This window comes from Coptis chinensis, chromosome 2 (genome assembly GCF_015680905.1).
Source record: "Coptis chinensis isolate HL-2020 chromosome 2, ASM1568090v1, whole genome shotgun sequence".
NCBI lineage: Eukaryota > Viridiplantae > Streptophyta > Magnoliopsida > Ranunculales > Ranunculaceae > Coptis > Coptis chinensis.
The window spans coordinates 9,733,788-9,760,488 of NC_141457.1; the positions used below are offsets into that span (position 1 = coordinate 9,733,788).

At 35.7% G+C, this 26,701-nt stretch overlaps 1 protein-coding gene and 2 long non-coding RNA genes across 3 annotated transcripts in view; all 3 read left to right on the forward strand.

Moving 5' to 3' along the window:
- The window catches only part of LOC147514774 (uncharacterized), a 29,666-nt gene extending 14,879 nt beyond the window's left edge, over nt 1-14,787 (forward strand). The window contains exon 3 of the long non-coding RNA XR_015213282.1: nt 13,927-14,787. This is a non-coding gene — a long non-coding RNA (uncharacterized LOC147514774). The remainder of the gene's footprint in view (nt 1-13,926) is intronic.
- Nucleotides 1,761-13,292, forward strand: LOC147514775 (uncharacterized). Its single transcript, XR_015213281.1, has 3 exons — nt 1,761-1,825; nt 10,950-11,012; nt 13,204-13,292. It is a non-coding gene; the product is annotated as an uncharacterized LOC147514775 (long non-coding RNA).
- Nucleotides 14,788-23,474: 8,687 nt separating the features above from the next.
- LOC147514776 (uncharacterized) lies at nt 23,475-24,914 on the forward strand. Its single transcript, XM_086592682.1, has one exon. It carries the CDS (start codon nt 23,475-23,477, stop codon nt 24,912-24,914), a length of 1,440 nt encoding a protein of 479 aa, XP_086448808.1.
- Nucleotides 24,915-26,701: the final 1,787 nt, after the last annotated feature.

The following is a 26,701-nucleotide window of genomic DNA, read 5'->3' on the forward strand; positions in this document are numbered from 1 at the left end:
TAATTTAAATAAAAGATAATAAATAAGAAAATAAAAAGTATAAACATATAAAAATTTATGATAATCCATTTTTTTGGTAAATAATGTATTATTGAAACCGAATTTATGATAATCCATGATTGAAGGTTGGAAGATTGAAGTTGAAACCGAATGACCGTGCAATTCCACAATAAAACCATGTCAATGACATACCCAAAAACTTAGTCTTTATTCACAATTTTCCCAATTTGCCGTTATTGCACCTTCTAGTTGACAAAATATTCACCAAATCTATCTATCTATATATATATATATATATATATATATATATATATAAGCTCGCACCTGACATCTCCTCACCATATCGCTTTTATTTTCCAAACCGAATAATATTAGAGACTTCCTAAAAAAAAGGAGTGCTAATAATTAGTTAGACCTCCTTTCATTTGTTTAAATCTCCTTTCTCTATCAAGTAATTATATTTATCTCCCCGCCAAAAAAATATTAAACCCCAAACTATTTGAGAAAAATAGAAACCCAAAAGTTGGAAACTCCAAAAATTGTCAAAGCTAAAACCTCAAAAAACCCTCAAGGATTTAAACCAAAAAAACTTTGATACAAAAATCGCTCTCCCATCCCAAACTTCTCTCTCATCGGATTTTGAATGTTATGTATTGAAATGACCGATTTATGCTCTAGACCAAGGCCCAAAATTTCGATATCGATTAATATATCGGTTATAATTAAAACCGAAATATATCGGATATATCGATATCTCGGTTTTTGGTGACCAAATCAAAAGTTTCTAAAATATTGATATCTCACCGAATATCGGATATTTCGGAAATTTAAATATTAAGTTATTAACAATTGGTCAAAAAGTCAACTAATATATATCGATTATCTCGGAAATATCGATTATATCGGTGATATAAACTTTCATCTCGGAAATTCCGATATATCTCGAAAAAGGGTTCAATATTCGGTGGATATATATCGAAATATCGATGTCGGTGTACCAATTTATCGAGATATATCAGCGAGATATCGGATATCTCGGCGATATTTTGGGCCATGCTCTAGACAACATGGGAGCAGTTTTTGCATTTGATCTAAATCATTATCTTTTCCCCAAGGTATCAGTAGTCTCACCAACACTACCTAGAAGCAGCTTACTCTTTGGGACCGAAAACCACACAAGCGCGACATCCAAGGCATGTCAACATACCTTAAACTACTTGAAAGACATAAGAAAAGTCAACGAGCTTTCAAGGAGGACGACATGGGCTTTGATAATCCTATCTAGGACAACGGAACAAACATGCGTCTGAGTTATGTTTATGATTGCAATATCTCAAGTGACGCAATTTGGTGACTTCTTTTTCCCCGAAATAATGTTTCCAAAGTAGATCACAGATTTTATTAAAGGCCCCTTCTTCAAATAGAGTGCAAGACGATCCTAAGATAGAGTGCTATGGTGTTCTTGATAGCCTACCACATGTAATGACTCAAAGTCCTACAATGCTTGAGAGATTCGAATAAGGCCAAAATACTTGAGAATTGGACTTGGAAAAGTAAATATAGAGGAAGAATGGACTTGAAGGGAATGGGAGATATCTTGGCCAAGAGCAAAAGCCTTCCAGATGTCTCGTTTTTATTGTTCATTTGGTCGCAAAAGGTGGGGGTTTGAAGGTACACATGTAACTTCCAAAAAGTTCTTTTGAAGTTTCTCGGCCACTCATGTTCAGAACCGGGTAGTATCCCGAAAGTTCTAACCGATAACTACAGAAAGCAATGTTCAGCTATAGAAATACTTGAAAATGTTCGTTCAAACAGTGGGATACGGGTTAGTGAATACTTTGAATTTCAGCTTTTAATCTTTTTTAATCATATTCTTTTCGAATTGCTTTTTTCGAAATATTTTAGATGTATCTGTGAGGATTTCTCCCATACCCAGAATACATGTCAATCAATAAAGAAAACCAAATAATAATAGGACATACCTGAAGCCATAGCGTTGATCAAGCAAGTCCTATAAGCAGCAGCGGAACGTTGTTGTCTTCCACTCCAAAACCCTTCTTGTGTTCTCTCACAGTGGATGGAAAACTTATGAGAATCAGAATAGGGTTTGGGGTGGGGACCTCAACTTATATATTATGGGTGTATTTCTATTATAGCCCATCATGATAATAAAATACGCTTTAAGCCCAAAAAAGTATCTCACATATCGTTAAGCCCATACTCACTTTATATACACGTGTCATGACTTGACACGTGTGGTTTTGAGACATGTAAATGACTCGGTCATGTTACTTTAAGATCACAGATTTAGTGAGTCTCTCTCAATGTCACTCGAGGGCGTAGTTCGACAATTAACAATTGTGTAATGTGTATGATCTATGTAGGTACACCTTAAAGAGAAAAAGTTCTAACAATCTCCCACTTGTACCACATAGGTCATAACCTCGATATTAAACAATGTTGACCTTAAGAGCTCTAAATTTTATTGTCGAAATAATGAGTGACGCCTCAAAAACACAATCTGGTCCATTGAAAATAAAAATATAGGATCACAAATGACCTTTGCCACATTTAGCATGACTAGACCCATCTGTGGTCACAATACTAATATCTCCAACGACATAGATTAAGTATGGATGTGTAGCATGAAAATAACATGTAATGTGATCCCTAACATGTTCATTTTCAAACCGGTCCAACCTTATGATTTATAATGATTTCTTTATTCTACTTAATCAAACTTTATATGTGCAACCATAAATGAATAAGTAGATAACTTTATTTCAAAAAATAATCATCAATAGTAAACAAAAAATTAATACAAACTCCCACTAAAAGGAAACATCAGAAGGACTAACCACCCCCATAATGAGCTACATGCTCCTTAAATGCCTTAGGTGGTAAGCCCTTAGTTAGCGGATCAGCTATCTGGAGATTTGTATTAACATACTCAATTGTCATATGATGATCTTTAACCCTCTCTTTCACGACAAGAAACTTGATGTCAATGTGCCTAGACTTTGACGAACTCTTGTTGTTCTTGGAATAAAGTTCTGCGGCTTTATTATCACAATAAACCGTTAATGGTTTCTCAATGAAACCCATTGCATGAAGCCCAGAAGTGAAATTTCTATACCACTTTACTTGATTTGATGCTTCAAAACAAGCAATAAATTCTCGCTTCCATAGTGGAGGAGGCTATTAGTGTTTGTTTGACACTTTTCCATGATACAGCACCTCCAGCTTAACATGAAAACATAACCAGACGTGGATTTTCTACTATCCAAGCAACCAGCAAAATCTGAATCCGAATACCCAATCAACTCAAAATGATCGGTTTTTCGGTATGTGAGCATAAAATCTTTTGTCCTTTTGCAAATACCGCGATCACCTTTTTAGCGCTTTCCAATTATCCATTCCTGGATTACTTAAGTATCTACCTAGCATTCCAACTACGTACGCAATATCTGGACGCGTACAAACTTGAGCATACATAAGACTCCCTACTATTGATGCATAAGGAATATCTTGCATTTGTTCTTTCTCTAAATCGTTCTTTGGACATTGAAGCAAACTCAATTTATCACCCTTAGCAATGGGGGCATCACCTAGTGCACAGTTTTGCATGCCAAACCTACTTAGCACCCTTTCAACATAAGCCTTTTGTGATAAGCCTAGAATGCCACGTGATCTATCACGATGAATTTCAATGCCTAGCACAAAAGATGCTTCACCAAGATCTTTCATCTCAAAATTCCTTGAAAGAAATCGCTTGGTTTCATGCAAAAGGCCTATGTCACTGCTCGCTAATAGGATGTTATCAACATATAGCACTAGAAAAATAAATTTACTCCCACTGATCTTGTGATAAACACATTGATCCACATCATTTTCCTTAAAACCAAAAGAGGAAATGATGTGATCAAACTTTAAATACCACTGACGAGATGCCTGCTTTAAGCCATAGATGGATTTCTTTAATTTACAAACCAAATGTTGAGCCTTTGGACTCAAAACCATGAGGTTGCCTCATATAGATAGTCTCCCTGAATGTCACCATTCGAAAAGCCGCTTAACATCCATCTGGTGTAACTCTAAATCATAATGAGCTACAAATGCCATAATAAGTCTAAAAGAGTCTTTCGATGAAACTGGAGAGAAAGTCTCTTTATAGTCAATGCCTGCCTTTTGAGTAAAGCCTTTTGCAACAAGACGTGCTTTATATCTGTCAATGCTACCTTTTGAGTCTCTTTTGGTTTTGAAAATCCATTTGTTAGCAATGGGTTTGACTCCATTAGGCAACTCGACAAGATCCCAAACGTCATTGTCTTTCATAGACTTTAACTCCTCTATCATGGCATTCATCCAATCTAAGAAGTGAGCACTTTGTTTGGCTTGAATGAAAGTAGTAGGATCATTTTCCATTCCTATATCAAACTCATGCTCTTGGAGATAGACTATATATTCATCTGAATTAATAGCTGCTCTCCGCTCCCTAGTTGATCTCCTTATTGGCACTTCCAATTGAATTTGTTGAGGTTCTTCTATAATAGCAGGGGCCAACTCTGGAATATTTAGTTGATCTACAACCGCATCCTGCCTAATGACAGGTGTGATCAACTCATCTCTGTGGATATCCATTAAAGGAATATCAACATGCTCTTCTTCAAAAGCAATATTCCGTTGTTGTGTGCTCCCACTATCCTCAACATCCTCAATAAATTTGGCATTATCCGTCTCAATTAGGGTATTGGAAGAGGGGCAATAAAACTTGAAACCCCTTGACCTTTCCGAATAACCAATAAAGTAGCAACTAACTGTTCTTGAGTCCAGTTTTCTTTCATTAGGCCTATATGGCCTAGCCTCAGCTGGACAACCCCAAATATGTAAATGCCTTATACTGGGTTTCTTTCCAAATTCATAATTCATATGGGGTTTTAGTTCTTGCTTTACTAGGTACTTCGGTTAAGGATATATACTGCAGATCTTTAAAGGCTTCACCCCAAAGAGACTCGGTAAGGTAGAATGACAAATCATACTCCTAACCATGTCCTTTAGAGTCCGATTTAAGTCTCTCGGATACACCATTTTGGCGTGGAGTCCCGGGCATGGTGTATTGAGGAACGATGCCACATTCCTCCAAGTATCTTGCAAATGGTCCCGGATGTTGGCCTTTTCCATCATACCTACCATAGTATTCACCACCACGGTCCGGATCGATAGCTTTAATTTTCTTAGAATGTTGATTTTCAACTTCACTTTATAGGCCTTAAATACATCCAAAGGATGTGATTTTTCATGAATTAAGTATAGATACCCATAACGAGAATAGTCATCTCAGAACGTGATAAAATACCGTTGACCATTCCAAGAAGCCGTGAGGAAATGGACCACAAATATCGGTATATATCAAGTCTAAGACACTTGAACTCCTGGCGGCACCAAACTTCCTTATATTTGTTTGTTTACCCTTTATACATTCAATACAAACTTTAAAGTCTGAAAAATCAAGGGCACTAAGAACTCCATTTGACACAAGCCTTTCAATTCTCTTTAGAGATATGACCCAAACGCTTTGCCACAATGTAGAGGAGTTCTCATTAATTAATCTACGCTTTAGTACCATAGTTATTAACATGCAAAGTTTCATTTAACCTTAAGTGAGAGGCATCCAAGTCTAACTTGTATAGATTATCAATCAAAGAGCCTGTACCCGATAAGATTTGAATTTTGAAAGAGACTAAATATTCCTTTTCCAACCCAACAAGTATAACCGGATTTGTCCAAACAGAAATAGAAATTAAATTCGCCTAAAAGACGGTACATAAACAATCTCATCTAAATCCAAATAAAAACCGGACTCTAATTTTAATCTAAAACTCCAATGGCCTCAACACATGCCTTATTGCCATCACCCATGTAAATGAACCTTTCGTATCACTTGGCTTTCATGGCTCCTTAGACAACCCCGCATGGAAACACTAATGTGAATAGTTGCTCCCGTATCTATCCACCAAGAATTAGAAGGTACTTCGCAAGATTTAATTCGAACAAACAAAACTAAATTCATTACACGCTTGCTTTGCTTTCCACTTTATATACTTTGGACATTCTTTCTTAATGTGACTGCGGGTTTCTTACAAAAGTAATGAAAAGTAGCCCTAACTTTTATCTTTCTCGATTCACCGTGGTGTCACATTATCTCAGTTCCTTTACCCTTATTATTCCATTTTCTTTTCTTAGTGCCTGAATTGCCAATAGAGGAAGTGGGCAAGTGAGCACTTTCTGCTCTTCTCTTGTTTTCAAATTTCCTCTTCTTGCACACAATGAGCAATGAGCTCATTAAGAGTCCATTTCTCCCTTTGAGTATTATAATTGATCTTAAAGGGACCAAATTGTGCAGAAGAGAAATAAGAATGAGGTGCACAAGGAGATCATCGAGAACTCCAACTTTAGTGCCCTCATTTTGGCAACAAGATTAGATATTTCCATAATGTACTCTCTAACATTTCCTTTGCCAAGATATACATGGTGACAAGTTTGCTAAGAAGCGTACTTGCCTCCACCTTTTCGATGCAACAAATCGGTCCAACTTGGCTTAGGAATTTCTTGGCATTTTCTTCCTTAGGCATTGCACCACGAAAAGTTTCAAAATAGAGTGCTTCATTATACTAAGACTAAAGGCGATTGGAGCCCCCACTTTTCGTAGGTAGCCTTTTCCTCAAATCCACTATCACCTTAAGGTTAGCGGGCTCATCAACACGTAATGCATAATCCAAATCCATACATCCAAGAACGATTAGAACATGCTCTTTCCATTTTGTAAAGTTGGAACCAGTAAGAACTGGAATACTAGTTAAATTGGCAGATATAGAAGATGTATTCACTGAACATGATACAAAAGATAACTCACATTAATACATATGCCATTTTCTTTAATGCATAGACAATAATAAGTCATAATATTATCATGCATTCATTAGTCTAAATGAAAAATAATAATCAAATAGACAAATGACAAGAAAGAAAAAACATTTATAAAACTTTAGTAGGGGGCCTTAATGAGAAACCTAACACACCGTTATAATTCAAGTCTTTGGACAAGCATTTAACGTGTAAGTGGTTTTCCTAAACACATAAGGTTAATCGACATATGTAAAACAAAGTTAGGCTTGGCCAAACAATAAGTCTTCCTTAGGGCCGACTATTGAATGCATAAGTAACTCCTAAAATTATTTTACATATATTAATTACCTTATACCGTCACTAATCCGCCAAAGTAATAAACTTCCTTTGGGCGATTATTCTTGGCATGGATTAAAGACGCAACCATATACAATCTAATCAACTTTACCATTAAACCCAAATAAATTTTCCATGAAAGAGGCCACTTAGGCAACGTATCACGTTGAACTTACCCAAATTTCATGGTTTAGATTGCTAATTTTCAAATGTTTGGAACATGCTATTATTCAATTCTATTAATTAACATGATAATAGTAGAAAAGAAAATTCCAATAGCAAACTTAAGAAATCCAAACATGATCAAACTGAAATTTAAGTTCGTCTACTTTATTGGGCTCGAAAAACTCTTGATTTGACTATTCAACCAACCTAAAAACGGACTTAAATTGAGTTATATACAACTGAAATAAGGTAATTGGGCCCAAAAAATACCAAATAGGCCCAAAACCGGGTCAAACTAGGTCCATTCAGCATGAGTAGGACCCGGTCAGCATGAAGTCAAACTTTGTTTCTGAGAAGTCGAACTTGGCATACATGGGTCAGACCCAAGCCTAATATAGTTTATGGGTCGAGATGGACTTTGGGCTATGGGGCAGACTTTAATAAAACACAATCTCTCTTTTAGTGGGCTTTAATATAAAACAAAAAAGGCCCAAAAAAAAATTTGTGTTTGGATCGGTTTTAAAACTCAAAATTTTGGATCAGTTTTAAAACTCAAAATTTGGGATTGACGAGTTGACTCAAGGACAACTCATCGTCACCTTCCTCGAGTCTGAAGCAGTAATGTAAAACAAACCCTTGATGCTTCGGCAACCTTACTGCCACCCCTGAACGCCACAACCAGATGATGCAAACACAAATCCAACCGTACAGATGTAATCTAGAGTTTAGTACGACCCTACCCACCAAATTTCAGCACAATCCAAAGATAGATTACAAAGATCTATGGATTTAAAGTCGAGAAAAAACGAGTTTTTAACGGATTAGCGGCAACGAATCAAAGGTATATTAATCGAAATCCATCATCCACCTTATGAACATGATTCTTGGATAACGAAGTTGCGACCCTATGAAAACCTTTTACCGGAACAGATTCGGTGATCCGATAAAAAACGAAAAAAAATATATTTCGCAAACTTAACCGCATAACTAAAAAAAATTCGATTTTTACTCAATGTTACACAGTAATTAAATTAAACTGTATGTTTTCTTCATGATTAACATCTAGGCGACTGATACCAATTGTGAGGATTTCTCCAATACCCAGAATACATGTCAATCAATAAAGAAAACCAAATAATAATAGGACATACCTGAAGCCATAGCGTTGATCAAGCAAGTCCTATAAGCAGTAGCGGAACGTTGTTGTCTTCCACTCCAAAACCCTTCTTGTGTTCTCTTACAGTGGATGGAAAACTTATGAGAATCAGAATAGGATTTGGGGTGGGGACCTCAACTTATATATTATGGGTGTATTTCTATTATAGCCCATCATGATAATAGAAATACGCTTAAGCCCAAAAAGTATCTGCACATATCGTTAAGCCCATACTCATTTTATACACGTGTCATGACTTGACCGTGTGGTTTTGAATGTAAAATGGCTTCGGTCATGTTACTTTATGATCACGGTTTAGTGAGTCTTCTCAATGTCACTTTCGGGCGTAGTTCGACAATTAACAATTGTGTAATGTGTATGATCTATGTAGGTACACCTTAAAGAGAAAAGTTCTAACAGTATCTTCTCTATATTATCTTCCCCTTGAGTAAATCTCGATGAGTAGAATTCTTTGGTTGAAATGATTTGGCAAAATGATGTCCAGATGTAGTTCTGTACTGGTTTTGCACATCATGACTACAACTACTTTGACCATGTTAGTATCTTATAACGCTATCTATCGTACATGACTTTAGTAGCAGTAATAGCTTGAGGGAGTAATGTAGGACAAGAAGGACACTAAACATCGCTGGTAGGATTTGGTGTAGGATGAAAGAAGGGGATACTAACATTACTTGATTCGATTTTCTTTGTGATACCAATTAATTACCTTATTAATTATGAATTGGCCAATTAATTTATCGATGGTGCAATTATAGCTTAATTCTCCTAATCTATTCTTAATTTTCTATAACCTCCCCAATCCCAATTTAATCACCGAATCCAAAATTACCAAAAGAAAATTAAGAAAAGAAAAGGCATAGAATGCCTCTCTTCTTCAACTCCTCTCTGCTTCCTCCTTCATCCAATCAAAACAAGAGGAAGAAAGAAGATGTTCATTACCCACGTTTTCTCTGTCAAGCAAATTGGCCCGGTAACAACAAGCTCTGAGAAACCACCACCGATAAACACCGATCAACAAACACCCACTCTTCTCCACCGATCCAAAACCAAATCCCCAATGAAGCAACAAAGTTCCATATTGTAAACAATTATTCGTCCTTACTATTGTCGTCTCAAAAACTCCAAACAAATTAATCGAAAGAAGCAAAAATAAATTACCAACAACTTTTTTAATTTCTTCTTTTGGTGTTGATGTTGATTATTTTGTTGTTGTTCTTTATTTAAATTAGTTGTTGTTGATTATTCTTCTGTTCCACAAAAAAATCGATCTTACTTGATTTTTGTTCTTACCACATTGATAAACCAAAATCGAAAGAAGGTAATTTTTTAAATGATAAGTGTATAGTATCAATATTCCAATATTATATTGATTTTTTTTTTTTTTTCTGAAAAATTAGTTCAACGTCTGCTAAACAAATTATAATGATTTAGGTTCAATGAAATAAGAAATGGGTAACATGATTTTTAATGCTGAGAAGAGGAGTTGTGTTGGTAATTTTAACAGCCTCGCAGTTGCACTCATATTCTCCTGTGTTGGTTTGTTCCTTTGTTTTTGTGTTAGTTACTTCTGACAACTTTCACACTTCGGTGTAAGTAGTTACTATGAATTCCCATTTTGGTTACTTTAATTTTTATAATCATGTATGGTCTATAGTGTTTTGCAACAGCTTTGATCAAGTTTAGTTACAATGCTTTGTAGGAAAGGAAAACTCGCAGCCCAACTTCTTAGACACTCACGAAATATTTATTTTTTAGTGGACCCTTGTATAAATAGTTAGCTCAATCCAAATGCACCTCATAAAGTTTTCCTACCCTATGAAACTGCTAACATCAGCATCAGCACTAGAGATTAACTTTTTCAAGCCTATCTTGCCAAACTCTGAGAAAAGTGGAGAAACCGTGAGTCGTGCTCTTAGAGAATTTGTTATGCTTTCCCATTTTAGCACTTCCAGGTCAAGTGCTTACACCCTATAATAGAGCAAGTAATAAATAATATTTGAATTTTTGTGTGAAAGTTTCACGTACGGAATCAATTTTGTCTATGATCTTTACTAAATAACATTTTCCTATTTGATGCTTTATTCAAAGAACACTATAGCGGTTTCTTAAGTCGTACACTACCTCTAGCAACTTTCGTAGAATTAGTGGCAATTTTGATTCTACTAATGCATTGGTTCAAGCCAACTCTTAATCCATTTTCTTCAGGCTTTAGCTCTTGGCACATAGGCCATAGCCTTATTTTAAAGCTTTCCTTTACTAAGAATTGTTAGAATTCAACTAAGAGTGGTTGTTAAATCAATTTTCTTCCGTTTTGTGTTTTACTAATTGTGTTTCCCTTATTTCATTTATTGTTTGATGTTAGGATTGCCTACTAAAGTCGTCTATTCTCGGAGATCTTTATTCCAAGAAATATGCCCAATACTTGGTATGCATATTCCATTCTCTTTTGTAGATAAATATGCTCTTTTTATTCTTATCAAAATCGTTTAAATTTTTCAAGACATTCGATAGTTGTTTTTAAAGTTTCAGAATTATAGATTTCACCTTATAGGAATGTTTGGTCGTTAAATGGCTTTTTGTTATTTCTTTCATTATTGGTATCTTACCATGAAATATATTGTTTGTTTTAGGGGTTTAATTTGGTACCATGGTGCTTCAATGGTATTTAGGTGCGGTTACTGCTAGAGATTAGATGCCGTTTTAAAGTTATGCCCCTGTTTCATTTTTTTTTTTTCCATTTTTTCTTTTTTAAATTATTGTTTCATTTTTTCCATGGGAATAGAACCGTTGAGCTCAATTTCAATGGGATTCGTCAAAGGGGCCACAGTTGAAGTCTTTTATAGGGAGCATAGTTTAAGCATTTGGTTTCTCCACTCTCTAGAACCACCTATCACAAATTCGTATTTTTTTTCCCCAACAAAAATAAACAAATCATGATTTGGGTGTCATGAGTGGCTATGGATACCCTATCAGTACCAATGGAAAGAAGTGTAATTTAATTGAAGGTAAGTATACGCAGGGGAGTCATTATTGTATGAGCCACTACCTAGACACATTAGAAACATGCCTCGAAAGACCTTCATTACATGTTTTCACTACTACTTTCTTTATCACATATTTTTCAAATGTTCGCTATTAAATTTGCCCTTTAAACTCTAATTGTTTAGTTGCAAATTGATTCATTTCATGCTATGGTTGCATAACTTTATTGAGTACCCCAAACACACTAGCTGATGAGTTATATTCATCCCCTTTCAACGTATTTCCTGCCTAAACCAGTCCTTCCGAAGATAGTAGTGTAAGGTCATAGAGATGATGGTGGTGACGGCTAAGGGTGGATTTACGACTGATGCAATAGAAAAAACTATAGAGTGGTTAGATATTGTGAATAAGATTCAAACATGAGGTACCATTCTACGTGAAAACATCCATATAAAGAAAAAGAAAACTAATATTATTTGTATCTCTAAAACAAGCAGTCTTACTTACACTGAGAAACAAACTGGAGGTGAAAAGTCGGAACATTTTTGTTGATTCTTCTACAGTACTTGAATTTGTTGGTGGGTAAGGGTTCTTGACTATTACTTTATATCTATCTTTGTTCCTTCCACATATATTATCTACTATGGATATGGAACTTATGGCTTTTGGATCAAAGAGAACCTCTAATTCTGAATAAGTTAAATCAAAACGGAATTGCCTCACTCCTTTCAAATTGCCAAGCATGCCTTCTAAAATCTGCAAATCCATTTTGAGTGCATATTCCGGATACTCCTAATATTATTACTCGTCACTCTCCAACGCTTTCTGTACAAAAAGAACCTTCAAAACCAAAGCATCTTCAATTGCATCAACAATCTCTTCCTTACTAATTGAAGTAGGTTTATATTTCGACTTCCCCAATGTAGATAAGGCAAGGCAACAACTGGACTTTTGACACCGGCAAGTTTTCTCAAAATACCTTCGACAGAGTTTACACATACTGCACAGGTCGTACCCCCTATCCTAACATGTCCTGTTAATGTACCCTATGATTTCGGTTGAATAGAATCAGATTCTGAAAGCACCTCTGCATCAAACCCTGCATCCTCAATTGCAAGTTTGATATCCTCTCCCTGCATAAAAAATAGTTAGCAAACAGGCAATACAAAACTTTTAGCTTGAGGAAAGAAACCTATGAATCATCGAAGGCCATTTACCACTTTAATATTGTATGTTAGTTGTTTGTACTAATTAAAATATAATAAAATAGATACCGTGGTTGACAAAAATGTACAATATAGAACTTAAGCATCATATCCTTTTAGTTTGATGTTAAACCTATGTTGCATTGACATGGACACATGTGTCCACACTTCGAATCCGTGTCAGCACTGACACGGATTCAGAGTGTCTAACACGGCGAAATATAAAAAACTGAGGTTTAAAACTTCTTATATATATATCGATTGTCATTGCCTAAAATCTTCATTGCATGATAAAACAAAGTGAATTGATTTGAACTGTCCAAGACAAAACTAGCTCTCCATGGTTTTTCTTTTTTAAGGATTTTGCTTTGGTTTGATATATTAGCACAATTGGTTAATGTGGGTTTTATTTGCTAGTGTATTTTTCAGATCGATAAGGTAGTGCAATGTCACTTGGCGGTTAGCACCAATAACAATTGAGGCAAAGATTGACGAGACAAGTGGCTGCCATTATTGTCGATCCCCTTATACTTGCTTTTTCATTGGTTTCGGGTATATATATCGTCCTTGCTCTTTATTCCTTATGCACATTTGTCTGTTAAGAAGCTAGGTTGTAAGCGTCCTCTAAATATTGGTTCATTGTGACTTTAGACCTAAGGCTTATAGAGTATTGGTACATTTGTAAGTCGTTATTCCTTTGACTATTCGTTTCGAAATCAAAGTATCTTATTTTACAAGTATAAAATAACTGAGGTTAATTACTATCCTAATTTGATATTCAATACAAAATAAGTCATTACTATTAACTAATTTATTAGATGGTAAATAAGGTTAATTACATAAAATCAGTATAAGCAAATAGTTAATGAAACACGAAAAACTAAATATTTAGATATTTAGTATTTGCTTAAACCTATCAGCTTTGTTTCAGATCAAAAAGAGAACACATCAATTTCTATCATTTTTAATGGTGTTGAATAACGAAGAATTGATAAGTTGTGAAGTATGCTCAGGATTGGTTTTTCTTATGAAATCTTCGTTACTTAGCTTAGATTAAAATCATCATACCGGTAAGTTCAATCAAATTAAGAAAGAATGAATTTAGTTTGTGATTCCTCTTTCTGTTCCTCGCTTATCTACACCGGTTTACAGATGCCCATTTCCTTCATGGATCTAGGAGTAAGTCTTACGAATAATGGCTAGCGGGATTTTGCATTCAATCAGAGTTGCCTTAGTTGGTTTCTAAAGGGAAGGGAAGGTACTCAAGACTCTTTATAGCCGTTTATGCCCTTATTTGGCTTCAAGAAGCATTCCTTAATACGAGTAAAACAAGCTCACAAGCTAATGACTTCGAAAGTTTGATGACCTTGACATTTTCAGAATTTTATAGAAAAGAACTTGGGGTTTGGCAATCAGGGTTTGGTTACTTCAATCTTTTTAGGTGGAATAAACATTTGATGTATTGGTCTAGAACATGCTAGGCAAATAATTTGCCAAATGCGACTGAATTAAGATTTGAAAGAAATCTTAATTTTTATTTGCTTGGTCGGTGGCAAATAAGAGTAGGATGGTGGGATGATGAATGAAGTTTTAGTACTTTTGGATAATTGTCATTTTGTGCGCTTTCTTTTCTTTCTGTGAATGTGGGAGAGCGTTAGTTCATGTGTTTTCCAGTTCCAGCTCTCAAAAAGGCAATTTTTTTACTGTGTTTTACAATTCCAGTTCTAAAAGTGGCAATTTTTTAAAGATTATTTAGTCATCACTTTGTGAGGCAGGTCAGGTGATCATATTTTAACGTTTTCTAAAGTCATCTTCTATTTTTTGGATATCTATCTATTATTAGGGTGTAGTTTCATACTGTTTTTGCAATCCGCTCTCAAAGGCTAATATGAACTGTAAGACATAATTTCATTAAACAATTTTTTTTTTTAGAAACCGCGGTATTACGTTCATATAGTCTTCAATATGATTTTCTTTTGTTATCCACGTTTGATTTTCAATGTCGAGATTCTACTTTTGAGATGTATGTTTATTTATTGGTGTCTTATAACTTTATTATAATTTTGTTAAGCTACCATTGTATCATGTAGAAAAATACAGGTTATGATTTTATTTTTATGTTTGAGTAAGTTTAATTATTAGTGTGTTGAGATTGACTTTACTTATTAATTTGTGGCATGTATTGTATACCGGTGACGGTTATTGGATTTGCGTATGTTGGATTCCAAGCTTATGATTTGGCTTATGATTTGAAATGGATTTTAACCTACCTCTGAGCACAAAGGCGGGGTTGATATCAACAAATTAATGGGTGTGGGTTGTCTTTCCCAATTACCAAAAGGTATATGTTAAATGATTGATGCTCCCCTACTATATATTTCCTACTATATATGTTTTGGTGCTAAGTACTAGATGCATGCTTACCACATTTGTGTCTATTGAATATAAGAGAATTGAACCAAGGTGGTCTGTCATGGGTGTTTCATGCTTGCTTATCAAAAGTTAGAATGTGTATTCAATTTTTTTCATTGTTGAATCTATTGAGAGAAGAATGTTGTAAATCAGATTATTCAATAGAACTGAGAAGAAGATAATAGTTTGGTTAATAATCTAGGTAGAACATGTGTTCACGAAAGTATCCATACTTAAGTTCTTATTTGTATAATTTCATTTTGTTGTTTGTTGAATTTTTTTTAGGACAACTGTTTAGTAGCCTATTTAATCTCATGTGCAGTCTTAGGCTGTGCTAAATTTTAGGTATTCTATATTCATGATACTTTATTGTTCTATCTATATGGGATTATTGGACGTGTTAAATTTTTCTTGGTTGGTAACTTGGTTCTTTAAAGTACTTTGAGCTGAATTGGTCGTGTTTACAGTATGTAGCTGGTAATATATTTTTTGCTCTACTTTTCATATTTGTTTGGGCTATGTTATATTTGTTTAGTATGCTCAATTTTGGTTTTAACCACTTTATTTGTCATTTTGTCGGGGTATATAAGAATATGGGTATATCATCTGATTGGATATATGTAATAATTCATTGGCATAATGTTACTAAATAATGATACATGTTTACTTCTCACAGTCCTTGATCAAATTTCAATGGCATGGGAGCCATGTTACCATGATAATTCCACTGAGCACGTTCTCACAGTCCTCTGTGTTTCTTGGTGGTTTCAAACGGATGTCACCAAATAGAAGTTAGACCCAATGGGACCAAATAAATATCAATTCCTTTTCATAATTGATTTATTTTCTTAAAACATTGTCATTTATGACCAACATTCCTCATATTGTCGTTCTAAAGGTTAAATTAAGCTTGGATATTGAATGATGATGACTCCGTTAGCAGAGCTACTAAGGGGAATATATAAATGGTTGGCTATGGATAGTTAGGAAAATACTTACGTAAGGTAATTACATCAATTAACTGGGCAACCTTATGTCTTTTTATTTTAATAGGTTTTAATTTGTGAATTAGGATGTGATTCTATGCACATTCGATCCATGATATTAACTCATTATCTTTGTTCTGATCCGGCCGGCCTTTAGTAGTAGAGTATCTTCTTCTTTGAAGCTACTATTTTAGCATATTGTTCATGATTGCTTAGAACCTTCTTACCATTTTATTTCTATGCAATTTTAAAAGTTGGAGTTCTGTATCATAGCATATTGTTAGAAGCTTCTTACAATTTTATTTCTATGCAATTTTAAAAGTTGGGGTTTTGTTTTTTCTTTTTCTTTTTCTTTTTCCTTTTAAAAAAAAAATTGGTATTTGGACTCAAGTTTGTGTAGATTGTTTAATTTAGTTTGGCACTCATAAGCCAACGTTATTATCCATGAGCATGGTTTTCAACACGTAAAAAATTATATAATGAGGCAGAGATTAACAAATTATGGAGGCAACCGGAGGATATGAACATAAGCTGTTGAGGTACAGCAGTGAATTATCAATGTAAGTTCTATCAATAAAATTTACCAAATATTTGTAGGGAGACATATTTATAATCTACTTTCATTATATTGTAGTAACAACAACCTTCTTGAATTGCTATTAATAATATTTCTTTGTAGAAGGCTTCCTCTAAAAATGGGCACTTCTCCTCTTTAAGTCGGAGAAAGCTTTTAGAAAACCTATCAAGAGCTGATCAACGCAATAATGAGTGCATATGATGCTTTTAATTTGTTTTGATTCCAATTGGAGGTGGAAAGAGCCTTACTTACCATGTAACATCAATGGTTTAGAACATCTTTATAGAATTGCTAATTAGGATTATATTCAAAGAACAGTGAAATATTTTGGAAAATTTGTTTATATAGATAATTAATTAACTTGCAGTTCAATTTTATTTTATATTTTGTTTAATAAATAATACTCTGACCAAGGACACGATTATGGGCCAAAGTTTGGACTTTCGTAAAATACATACATAATTAGAAGACTTTAGGTTTTTCACGTTGTTCGTACATTTTTTTTGCTAGATACGATATTCGTTTTCACAATAAACCCCACATACATTGATAAATAGTACCAGATAAATAATAGTTCGATTAATAGGAATTTTATCGTTCCAATTCGTTGATTCTTCTTCCATCACAACTTAACGATTTAGCATGTAAGTGCAAGTTTATACATGAACAAAAAGTTGGGCTTTTTCAAAAAATAAACAATGAGGCCCAAACAACTTTAAAAGTTTAACAGATTAATGGACTATGGGCCAAAGTTTGGTCTTTCGTAAAATACATATATAATTAGAAGACTATGGGTTTTTCACATTGTTCGTACATTTTTTTTTGCTAGATACGTTGTTCGTTTTCACTATCAACTCCACATACGTTGATAAATAGTAGCAAATAAATAATAGTTCGGTTAATACGAATTTTATCGTTCCAATGCGTTGATTCTTCTTCCATCACAACTTGACGATTTAGTATGTAAGTGCAAGTTTATACATAAACAAAAAGTTCTTAATAAATAATACTCTGACCAAGGACACGACTATGGGCCACAGTTTGGGCATTTGTAAATATACATACATAATTGAAAGACTTTGGGCGCAAGTTTATACATGAACAAAAAATTCTTAATAAATAATACTCTGACCAAGGATACGACTATGGGCCAAAGTTTGGGCTTTCGTAAAATACATACATAATTAGAAGACTTTGGGCTTTTCAAGAATGCAGATTATCTTTCAAACCGTTGATCATGAAACGGCGTATGGGAAAGACAGGCTTGAAGAAAATGATAACGCGTTCGAAAATCTGGTGGAACAACTAACAAAATATCATATTTAATCATAGAATGAATGGGTTTCCGTTTATTTCTTCACTTCTAATTCTAATCTCACCAATTATTCTTCTTCTTCCAACTATTTATTATTCTTAATTCACATACATCATATATAAAGATTATCTTCAAAGCATATTGTAGTACAAAACACTTCCTCCTCTTGCTAAGGTTTGCCTACATCGTAATATAAAATATAACACAAAATGTTGCACAATGTAGCAACTACCACGAGCATGTTAATTTTTTTTTTCTTAATAAGGTGCATTGTAACTCAAATGTGGCGTTCAAATATGTAGTTTCTTTCCTTTACTAAAGTTGAAAAAGTGCTACGTTCATTAGAAAGAATGAAGTAATAGTCTTTAATATCGAACTCTGATATACCACATTCGGAATTCAAATGTAAATGAAGTCGACGCCCTCAATGTCCTCAATTACATGGTGGCTCGGGGAAGCAAAATTAGGAAATGACCCCGAGAATTCAAAAGAAGTACTCACTCATTGTTCTTAAATCAGATCATGCGAAGAAGGTTATAAAGCTGAGAACTCAATTTGCAAAAGTTTACAAGCCGATCAAGTTCATTATTCATAATAAGAGCTTATTCAATGGCTATGTCAGATATCCAATTGCCTTATTTTTTGTCTGTAAAAAAATTATTGTTTTACTGCATAATTACTTGAATGCAAAAAACTAATGTAGTATTTTTCCTATAATCCTTGGAGTATCTAACTTCATAATACAAATTATAATAAGTGAGATATATTTGAAATGCCGAGTTATAAATTATGATTTTCACAGAACTGGACTTACTAAGAAGAAACAAAACATCTCAAAAAAATTCATGGAGTTCACAATTGGAATTCATGTGATATCCCGTCACAATGTGATTGTCGCTATATTATTTCCACTGCAACAACGCTCCCAAACTGCAACATGCTATCATACTATCAATTTTCAAATGTTTAAAATAATTGCTTATTATTCACCACATATGTTTTGAGTCATTAAGAACAATCTATTGCAACAAATGACACACATCAATTACCAGGTTGCATCTTATTTGTTTAATTTGATGTCATATGCTCATTGCCAAATTTGAGATCAACCTATTTGTCGTTCTTTATATTAATAATTAAGTAAATGCTATGGATATTTATCTACTCATAGATAACTCCACATTAATACGTACATGAAAGCGATCCCGTCCGTTGAACGGGCTCAAAAACTAGTGAGAGTAAATAGTAAAGATACTCTCTGTCCTTCTATCTTCTACATACTGCTATATAGTGCTATATTTTTTTATTCATAAACAAAATGAAAATAGTGTTATATTCATTTTCAATCTCTTATTGTGTTTCAATTTTAGTGGTCGTCATTTTAGTTTTTGTTTCTTTGTTACGAATATGCTGCTAGATTGATAATTTTTTTCAATTAATCCTAGAGCCGAAAGGTTAGAGAGAAAGAGCCTATCACATCATTTTTTTGGCTTGACAAAAGCCTCACATCTGATTTTCGTCTAAGACCTCAATTTGGGTTGAGCCGGCCTGGGTATTGTTGTTGGTTTAACGCTTACCAAACACTTTAGTCACACTCCCACAGTTTTCAACTTTGGTGGAGTAAAACTTCTTGATCAGATTGATCTGATTGAGTATCCTTCATACATTCTTTTGAACTGTCACGGAAGCAGATAATGACATCATATCAATCAGCAAGAACGACATCTTATAGTCTTATACTTTTTTTTGGTGAAGGACATCTTATAGTCTTATACTTGTATGGAGGCAGTAGGAACGAAACCCTGATTGAAGTCATGGTGGAAGATTGAAGTTGCTTGAATCTGACGTACTTGTTCTGGAATGACAACAATTACACCAAGAGACAGTATGAAGTTTGTTCTGGAATGACAGCAATTACACCATGAGACAGTGAAGATACTTGTAATTTTGTAAAGGTGTTAGTTAGTTTTTACTGAAAAACCGCGGAAAACTTTGTCATAACTCACAAGTCAGTGTTCTAAAAAATGCTAGGTGGTAGTCAGGCGGTGGAAGAGCGCCTAGTGCCTAGGCCTTCTACGTCTAGGCACTAGACGGTTTTTTTCCCCCTAATATATCTTATAATATATATAGTAATACACACCTATACTACAAGAAATGAAAAAAATCATTTACCATAAATCAAAAAATAAATACAAACAAAGATACTTATTACAAAAATGCATAATAGTTGAAAAATATCGACTTTCATATAAAAACATGCTCTTTTATAGAGGCATATAATTTACATTAGACTTTTGTCTTTTAAACTCATTCAAATCTTAAGCCTACACGGGTGTTTAATTTTTGACATTTACTTATTCAAAAAAAAAAAAAAAAAAACTTGACTGGACCGCCTAGAGGCTGATTAGTCTGCCTAGCCCGCCTAATCGGTCCACCGTTTTTTTAAATGACTTGGGCCTAGGCGAGTCGGTTGGGCACCGCCTAACGCCAAGAGACCGCCTAGGCAGCTGCCTAGACCGATTTTTAGAACACTGCTCATAAGTGTTAAGAATTCGAGTTTTGGAAAAAGCCCACTCTTTGTTTTGGTTTGGTAAGTGGGATGAGAGTGAATTGAGTGATGGATTCGTGCCAGTGTTTGTGTGTTGGAAACTTAGAGCATCTTTAATGGTGAGACCTCAAAAACACCAAATATGTTCAGCCCAGACATAAAAAATTTGACACCAAACTACGTTGTTTTGGATAAACCGTGCTAGAATAGCCAACGCAGCTTTCGAAACACCACGCCAGAAAGCCCACTATTTATCCCAAAACCCACGCGGTGTTTCAGACACCGCGTCATACAATTTAGCCCAAAGCCCATGTTATTTTGAAGCCCACACTGCTTTCAGAAAACCGCATCGTAAGAGCCCATAATTCAATAAAAGTCCACACGGTGTTCGAAAAACCACGTGCTTTTGGATAAACTGCGACGTACATTTGATACAACACCAAAGCAAACACCAAATTGAAGCCGATTTGGTGTTTAGTTTGGTGTTTTTTTTTTTATGTTTTTTTTATTTGGTCTTACCATTGAAGATGGTTTTTACCAAATTTTCAAGAATTTGGTGTTTGGTATTCATTTGGTCTCACCATTAGGCTCTGTTTGGCCATGTGAAATTCGGTAGTACTTGATCGTGTTTAGGGTATGGAAAACAAGTGGTGGATACTCCAAAAGTAATTACTCTAGAAACTATTTGGTCCCTTTTTCTTTGGAGTGCCCCCTCCCCCCCCCAACTCTTCCAATGGAATAAAAATCCCAAAAAAAAAACACACACAAGTCGACCAAAGAAAACCCATATCAGTAACTTCAAAAAGAAAAACCAAACTTCAATTCAACATAATTTCATGGATGGATCAAAGTGGTGGTCGGTCAATTGGAATGGAGACGGTGAAGAAAAAAGCCATAGACCGTTTTTTTTTTTTTGCTCCTCATGTTTCTGATTTGTAATTTTAATTTGGAAAGGTGAAGAGAGGAATTTGTCAAAGAAAAAAATGAGTGGGTGAAGAAGAAGGCTGATAACTCGAATGAATAAAAAGAGGTTTTCTCTCTCCTGTATTTTTCTCATGTATTACGGTCCTTGTTAGCAATTCGGGATACGGCAAAAATTCGGTACAGAAATAATTCAAGAATTATTCGATGGCTCATAAAAACAATAAGGTCAAATATTAAGTCAAAAATTCGCAATACATCAATTATGCGGTGTTTAATTAATACTTGTTTTAAATGTTTGGTTGCAAAAATTCAGAAGTAAAAAGTTTGTGATATTATGTTAGTAAATATTAATAATAGTTGTCATTATTTTTTTTTTTTTGAAAGGCAAGCAGGATTTTTGAGAGGTCCCTTACCCCTGTTTTGTCATTATTTACAACATAACAAACATATTCAAGCAATTTAGCTACGAAAACATTTAAACCAATTGAACGGTTCATATAGGTACTTTCATTTATATGTTATTGGATTGAAATTACAGTTAAAACATCAAAATACACACACCATGGCATGACAATTTAAATATTGCCCAAAAAGTATAAAAGTAGAGTTTTTAGATTAATTTATCACTAAGAATGTAAGAGTGGGGACTTAAAGTAAGAATGAGGGCATAAAGTACATAAGAAATAACAAAAGCGTAACCGAATTTTCATTTTTTTTTAGCCGAATTTTTGAAAAATTCACCAAAAACCATATTATTCGTTTCAAAAACCGTATTATTCGTTTCAAGGCAAAAAATTGTGAATTATTCCGAATCTTCTAAACATTCGGAAGTATTATACGTATTGCCCTTCAAAAATTCGATTCGCGAATTATTTGCGAATAATTCGGCGAATTGCTAACAAGGATTACGGTATCTCACCTAAACCTAAAGATCCACTATACACGTTTTTTCTGGTTTCACAATTTACCCGGTTTATTCCCTAGTCATTAGTTGTGGCCCTAATTCATAAAATGGACCAGACCAAACACTTCGACCTTGTATACAGGGCCTTATTCCTTCTATAGGTTGGGCAATTCATGCTGCCAAACAGGGCCTTAAAGATGCTCTTAGAATCAAGGCCAAATATTTTGATGTTGGGCGATATATCAGTCCTCCCAAAATCCGATATATATCAGATATATCGATATATCGGTGGATATATATCCTTGTTGATCGGTCAAAATTTTGTTTTGTATGTCGATATATCAGAAAATATTATAAATATCGTTGATATATTAATAAAAATCGTTCAAAGATTGGTCAAAATCAACAATCTATATCGGATATATCGGTCGATATATATCGATATATCAAAAAATTCGATAATATATATATATATATAGCTAGGCTCTCAAACGGACCTTACTAAAATACTAAATTTCATGTGTTAGTTTCTCTCTCTCCTCTTGTATTAAATACTAGTATGCAAACCTTGCTATGCACCAGTTTCTTTAAGTAATCAAACCCATACCGAATACTTCACATTTTTATGCAGAATTGACTACCATAGCTTTTTCAAGATTAGATTCAGTAACCCAGAGGCAGCTCCATTGGATGTTAGTGGAGGTAGATTTGCCATCCTCCAAAACACAGCAGAGGATAATGTACAGAGTACTGCAGTGATCATCCACAGGGAAATCCCGGCAACAGCTGAAGAACTGTAGTTTCAGGATGAGCAAGTGGGTTACGAAGCAACAGTGTTGGAAGAAGGAATCATTGATGATGACCTTTCTGAACCAGAAACGGAGCTCTTTAATGACGAGCAGCCACAGCAAGCAGCCTCTGCAGCTGTGCTTCCCCTTCAAGTTATAACACGGTCACAAAGCGGGGATGGCCCGGAAGAATGGAAAGGGAAAGAAAAAGGGCTCGAGTAGGAAAGGGAAACACAAACAATAGTAATGACAAAGATAGCTATTTGGAATGTGCAAGGGCTTAATGACAATAATAAAGCTAGATATATGAATAAATTTAGAAATGAGAATAAATTGTGCATTTTTGGTATGTTGGAAACAAAAGTCAAGATTGAGAAGTTCCAGGCTCTTAGTAGCCTCTGTTGCCCTTCATGGGCCTTTGTTCATAACTATACTAGTAATTCAAGTGGTCGAGTATGGCTATCATGGGATCCGGGCATTATTTCCTTGGTGAAAATTATGGAAACGGAGCAACTAATTCACAGCAAGGTTGAGTTGTTACCTACTATGCAATCGTTCTTCTTAATTGTGGTATATGCTAGCAACTCAAGTGCTGACAGACTGAGATTATGGAGAGATATTTGCTCTATTCACTCTGGACTTAAGGGGGAGTGGTGTGTTGCAGGGGACTTTAACAATGTATTGTACTCCTTTGAACGTATTGGAGGGGAGGCGGTGCATGCCCGGGAGATAGGGCCTTTTTCGGACTGCCTAGTTCAAGCTGAACTGTATGATATTAAAGCTACAGGGGGGTTCTACACTTGGACTAACTTTTCCAGAAAGTGGTCTAAGATAGATAGGTGCATGGTAAACTGCTCTTGGAGCTCGTCTTTGCCGTTCTCATTTGCTGATTTTTTGCCCCCAGGCACGTCTGACCACTCACCCATTATTATCTCTATATTGAATAATGTCTCTGTAAGTCTCCCTTTCAGGTTCAGCAATTTTTGGGTTCTGCATCCTGATTTTTTGGGCACGGTTCTGGCAAGCTGGAATGAAGCAGTGTTTGGGTGCCCCATGTTCGTCCTCACCCAAAAACTGAAGAATCTAAAGAGTAAGCTAAAAGGGTGGGCAAAATTCTTCTGTTCGGATTTATCTGAGAAGACAAAAGCAGCAAGAAAAGAGCTCAAGAGCATACAGAAAGATCAACAAAGCAATCCAATGGATAGACTATTAAGCATACGGGAGAAGGAAGCCAGAACCACTCTTTGTCAGCTTATTATCATGGAAGGGGAGGACCTCCGACATAGAACAAAATGTGATTGGATGAAGTACGGGGATAAATGCACTGAATATTTCCACAAGACGCTCAAAGAGAGAAAAGGCAGGAATCTTATATGGGCTATTCAGGACTCTACTGGACTTAGGAGGGAGGGACAGGTGGGAGTATCAGAAGCATTTGTAGATTATTACAAAGGGTTGTTGGGGCAAACTGCCTCGGTTCTATGTGATGCGGCAAGTATAGAGGAGCTCCACTTCCCAAGAGTGCTCACTACACACGAGGCAGAACTTATGGTGCTGGATTTTTCTGAAGCAGAAGTACAACTAGCTTTGTTTGAGATGGAAGATAATAAGGCCCTGTGGGCACGATGGGTTCAATGCATTTTTCTTCAAAAAGAACTGGCAGCATGTGAAGGCGGAGTTTGTTAAAGCTGTTACTTCGGTGTTTGCAGTGAAGACAATTAATAGAGGAGTCAATTCTACCCACATCAGCCTCATCCCTAAATGTGCAACTCCCTCAAGAGTAGAAGAATTCAGACCTATTGCCTGCTGCAATGTCATCTATAAGTGTGTATCTAAGCTCCTCACGAACAAAATGAAGCCGTATATGCCTGACATCATCTCCATGCAACAATCGGCTTTCATCCCTGGCAGATCGATCCAAGATAACCTCCTGTTGGCTCATGAGCTTATCAGAAGCTATAACCGGGCACACGGGACTAAAAGATGCTCAATCAAGATTGATATTACCAAAGCATATGATACAGTCAGCTGGCAGACTATTGAGATAGTAATGGCGAGATTCAGATTCCATGAGAAGTTCATTGAGTGGACAAAGATGTGTTATTCCTCACCATTCTATTCTATTATAGTTAATGGTACACCACAGGGTTACTTTGCTGGCTGTAGGGGCCTCCGACAAGGGGATCCTATATCACCGTACTTGTTTGTCCTTGTCATGGAGGTACTTGGTGGAATGCTGAATCAGTGTTATGGCGAAAGAAATTTCTTACCACTATAAATGTAAGAAACTTGACATTACGCATCTGTGTTTTGCCGATGACGTCTTGGTGTTCTGTAAAGGGGATGAAAAGACAGTGAGAGCAGTGAAGAAGACTATTGATGATTTCTCTGCGTGCACTGGTCTGAAGCTAAGTAGACAGAAGACGACCCTCCTTGTTGGAAGTATGAGTAATCACGAGGCACAGGAACTGGCGGATATTTTGGAAGTGCAGCTGGTACAGCCCCCTGTAACTTACCTAGGATTGCCTCTCACTGCAGCAAGAATGGGTATTAAAGAATGCCTGCCACTGACGGAAATGGTCACCAAGAAGATTTCTAATTGGAAGAATAAGTCGCTCTCTCATGCGGGAAGGCTCCAATTGATTCAGTCAGTCCTATCCTCTCTTCATGTTTACTGGGCTCGAACGTTTGTTTTACCCAAAAAAACTTTGTGAGATATTGCTAAGCTTTGTAATAGATTCCTATGGGCAGGGCCAGACATGACACCGAAGATGCACCATGCTAGTCACACCCTCACTAGAATGGATAAAGAACAGGGAGGATTGGGAATTGTGGACCCTAGCATGTGGAATAAGGCAGCTTACTGTGGCCTGGTGTTCAAGATAGCCAGCTATGAGGACTCTTTATGGGTCAAATGGACAATTGAACATCATGTCCGGAAGCAACACTTCTGGACAATGGTGATCCCAGCGGACTATTCATGGGTCTGGAGGAATGTCCTAAAGAAGCGCAAAGTTGCCCAGAAGTTTGTTAGGCACCAGATAGCGAGAGGCGAGCAAACATATGTATGGCATGACCAATGGTGCCATGACACTCCGCTCATCTTTTGGGATGAAGCAGTACTATTGCTACAGGTCCCTCACTCTGCTTTGGTTAGTGATCTTATTGCCGATGGTAGGTGGAATCACATTGTTTCGAGCCTGCCTGATAGTGCGCTGAAGAAGAAGATTGAAGGCACCGATATAAATCACATGCTACAGCAGGACCAGGTCATCTGGACACCGACTTCTACAGGTAGATTTACGGTCAAATCAGCGTACATGTCCTTAAAGCAGCTCCGACCAAGAGTTAAATGGTATCGGGTGGTTTGGGGTAAGTTGGTTATACCGAAACACTCGTTTACTGGATAGCAGTTATTTTCGAATAGCTTACCAACCCAAGACCGACTGGTTAAGAAGAAAATAATCCACCAC

What these genes read in the sequence shown, in the direction of transcription:
- LOC147514776 (XM_086592682.1), top strand. Translation starts at nt 23,475, where the DNA reads ATGACAAAGATAGCTATTTGGAATGTGCAAGGGCTTAATGACAATAAT.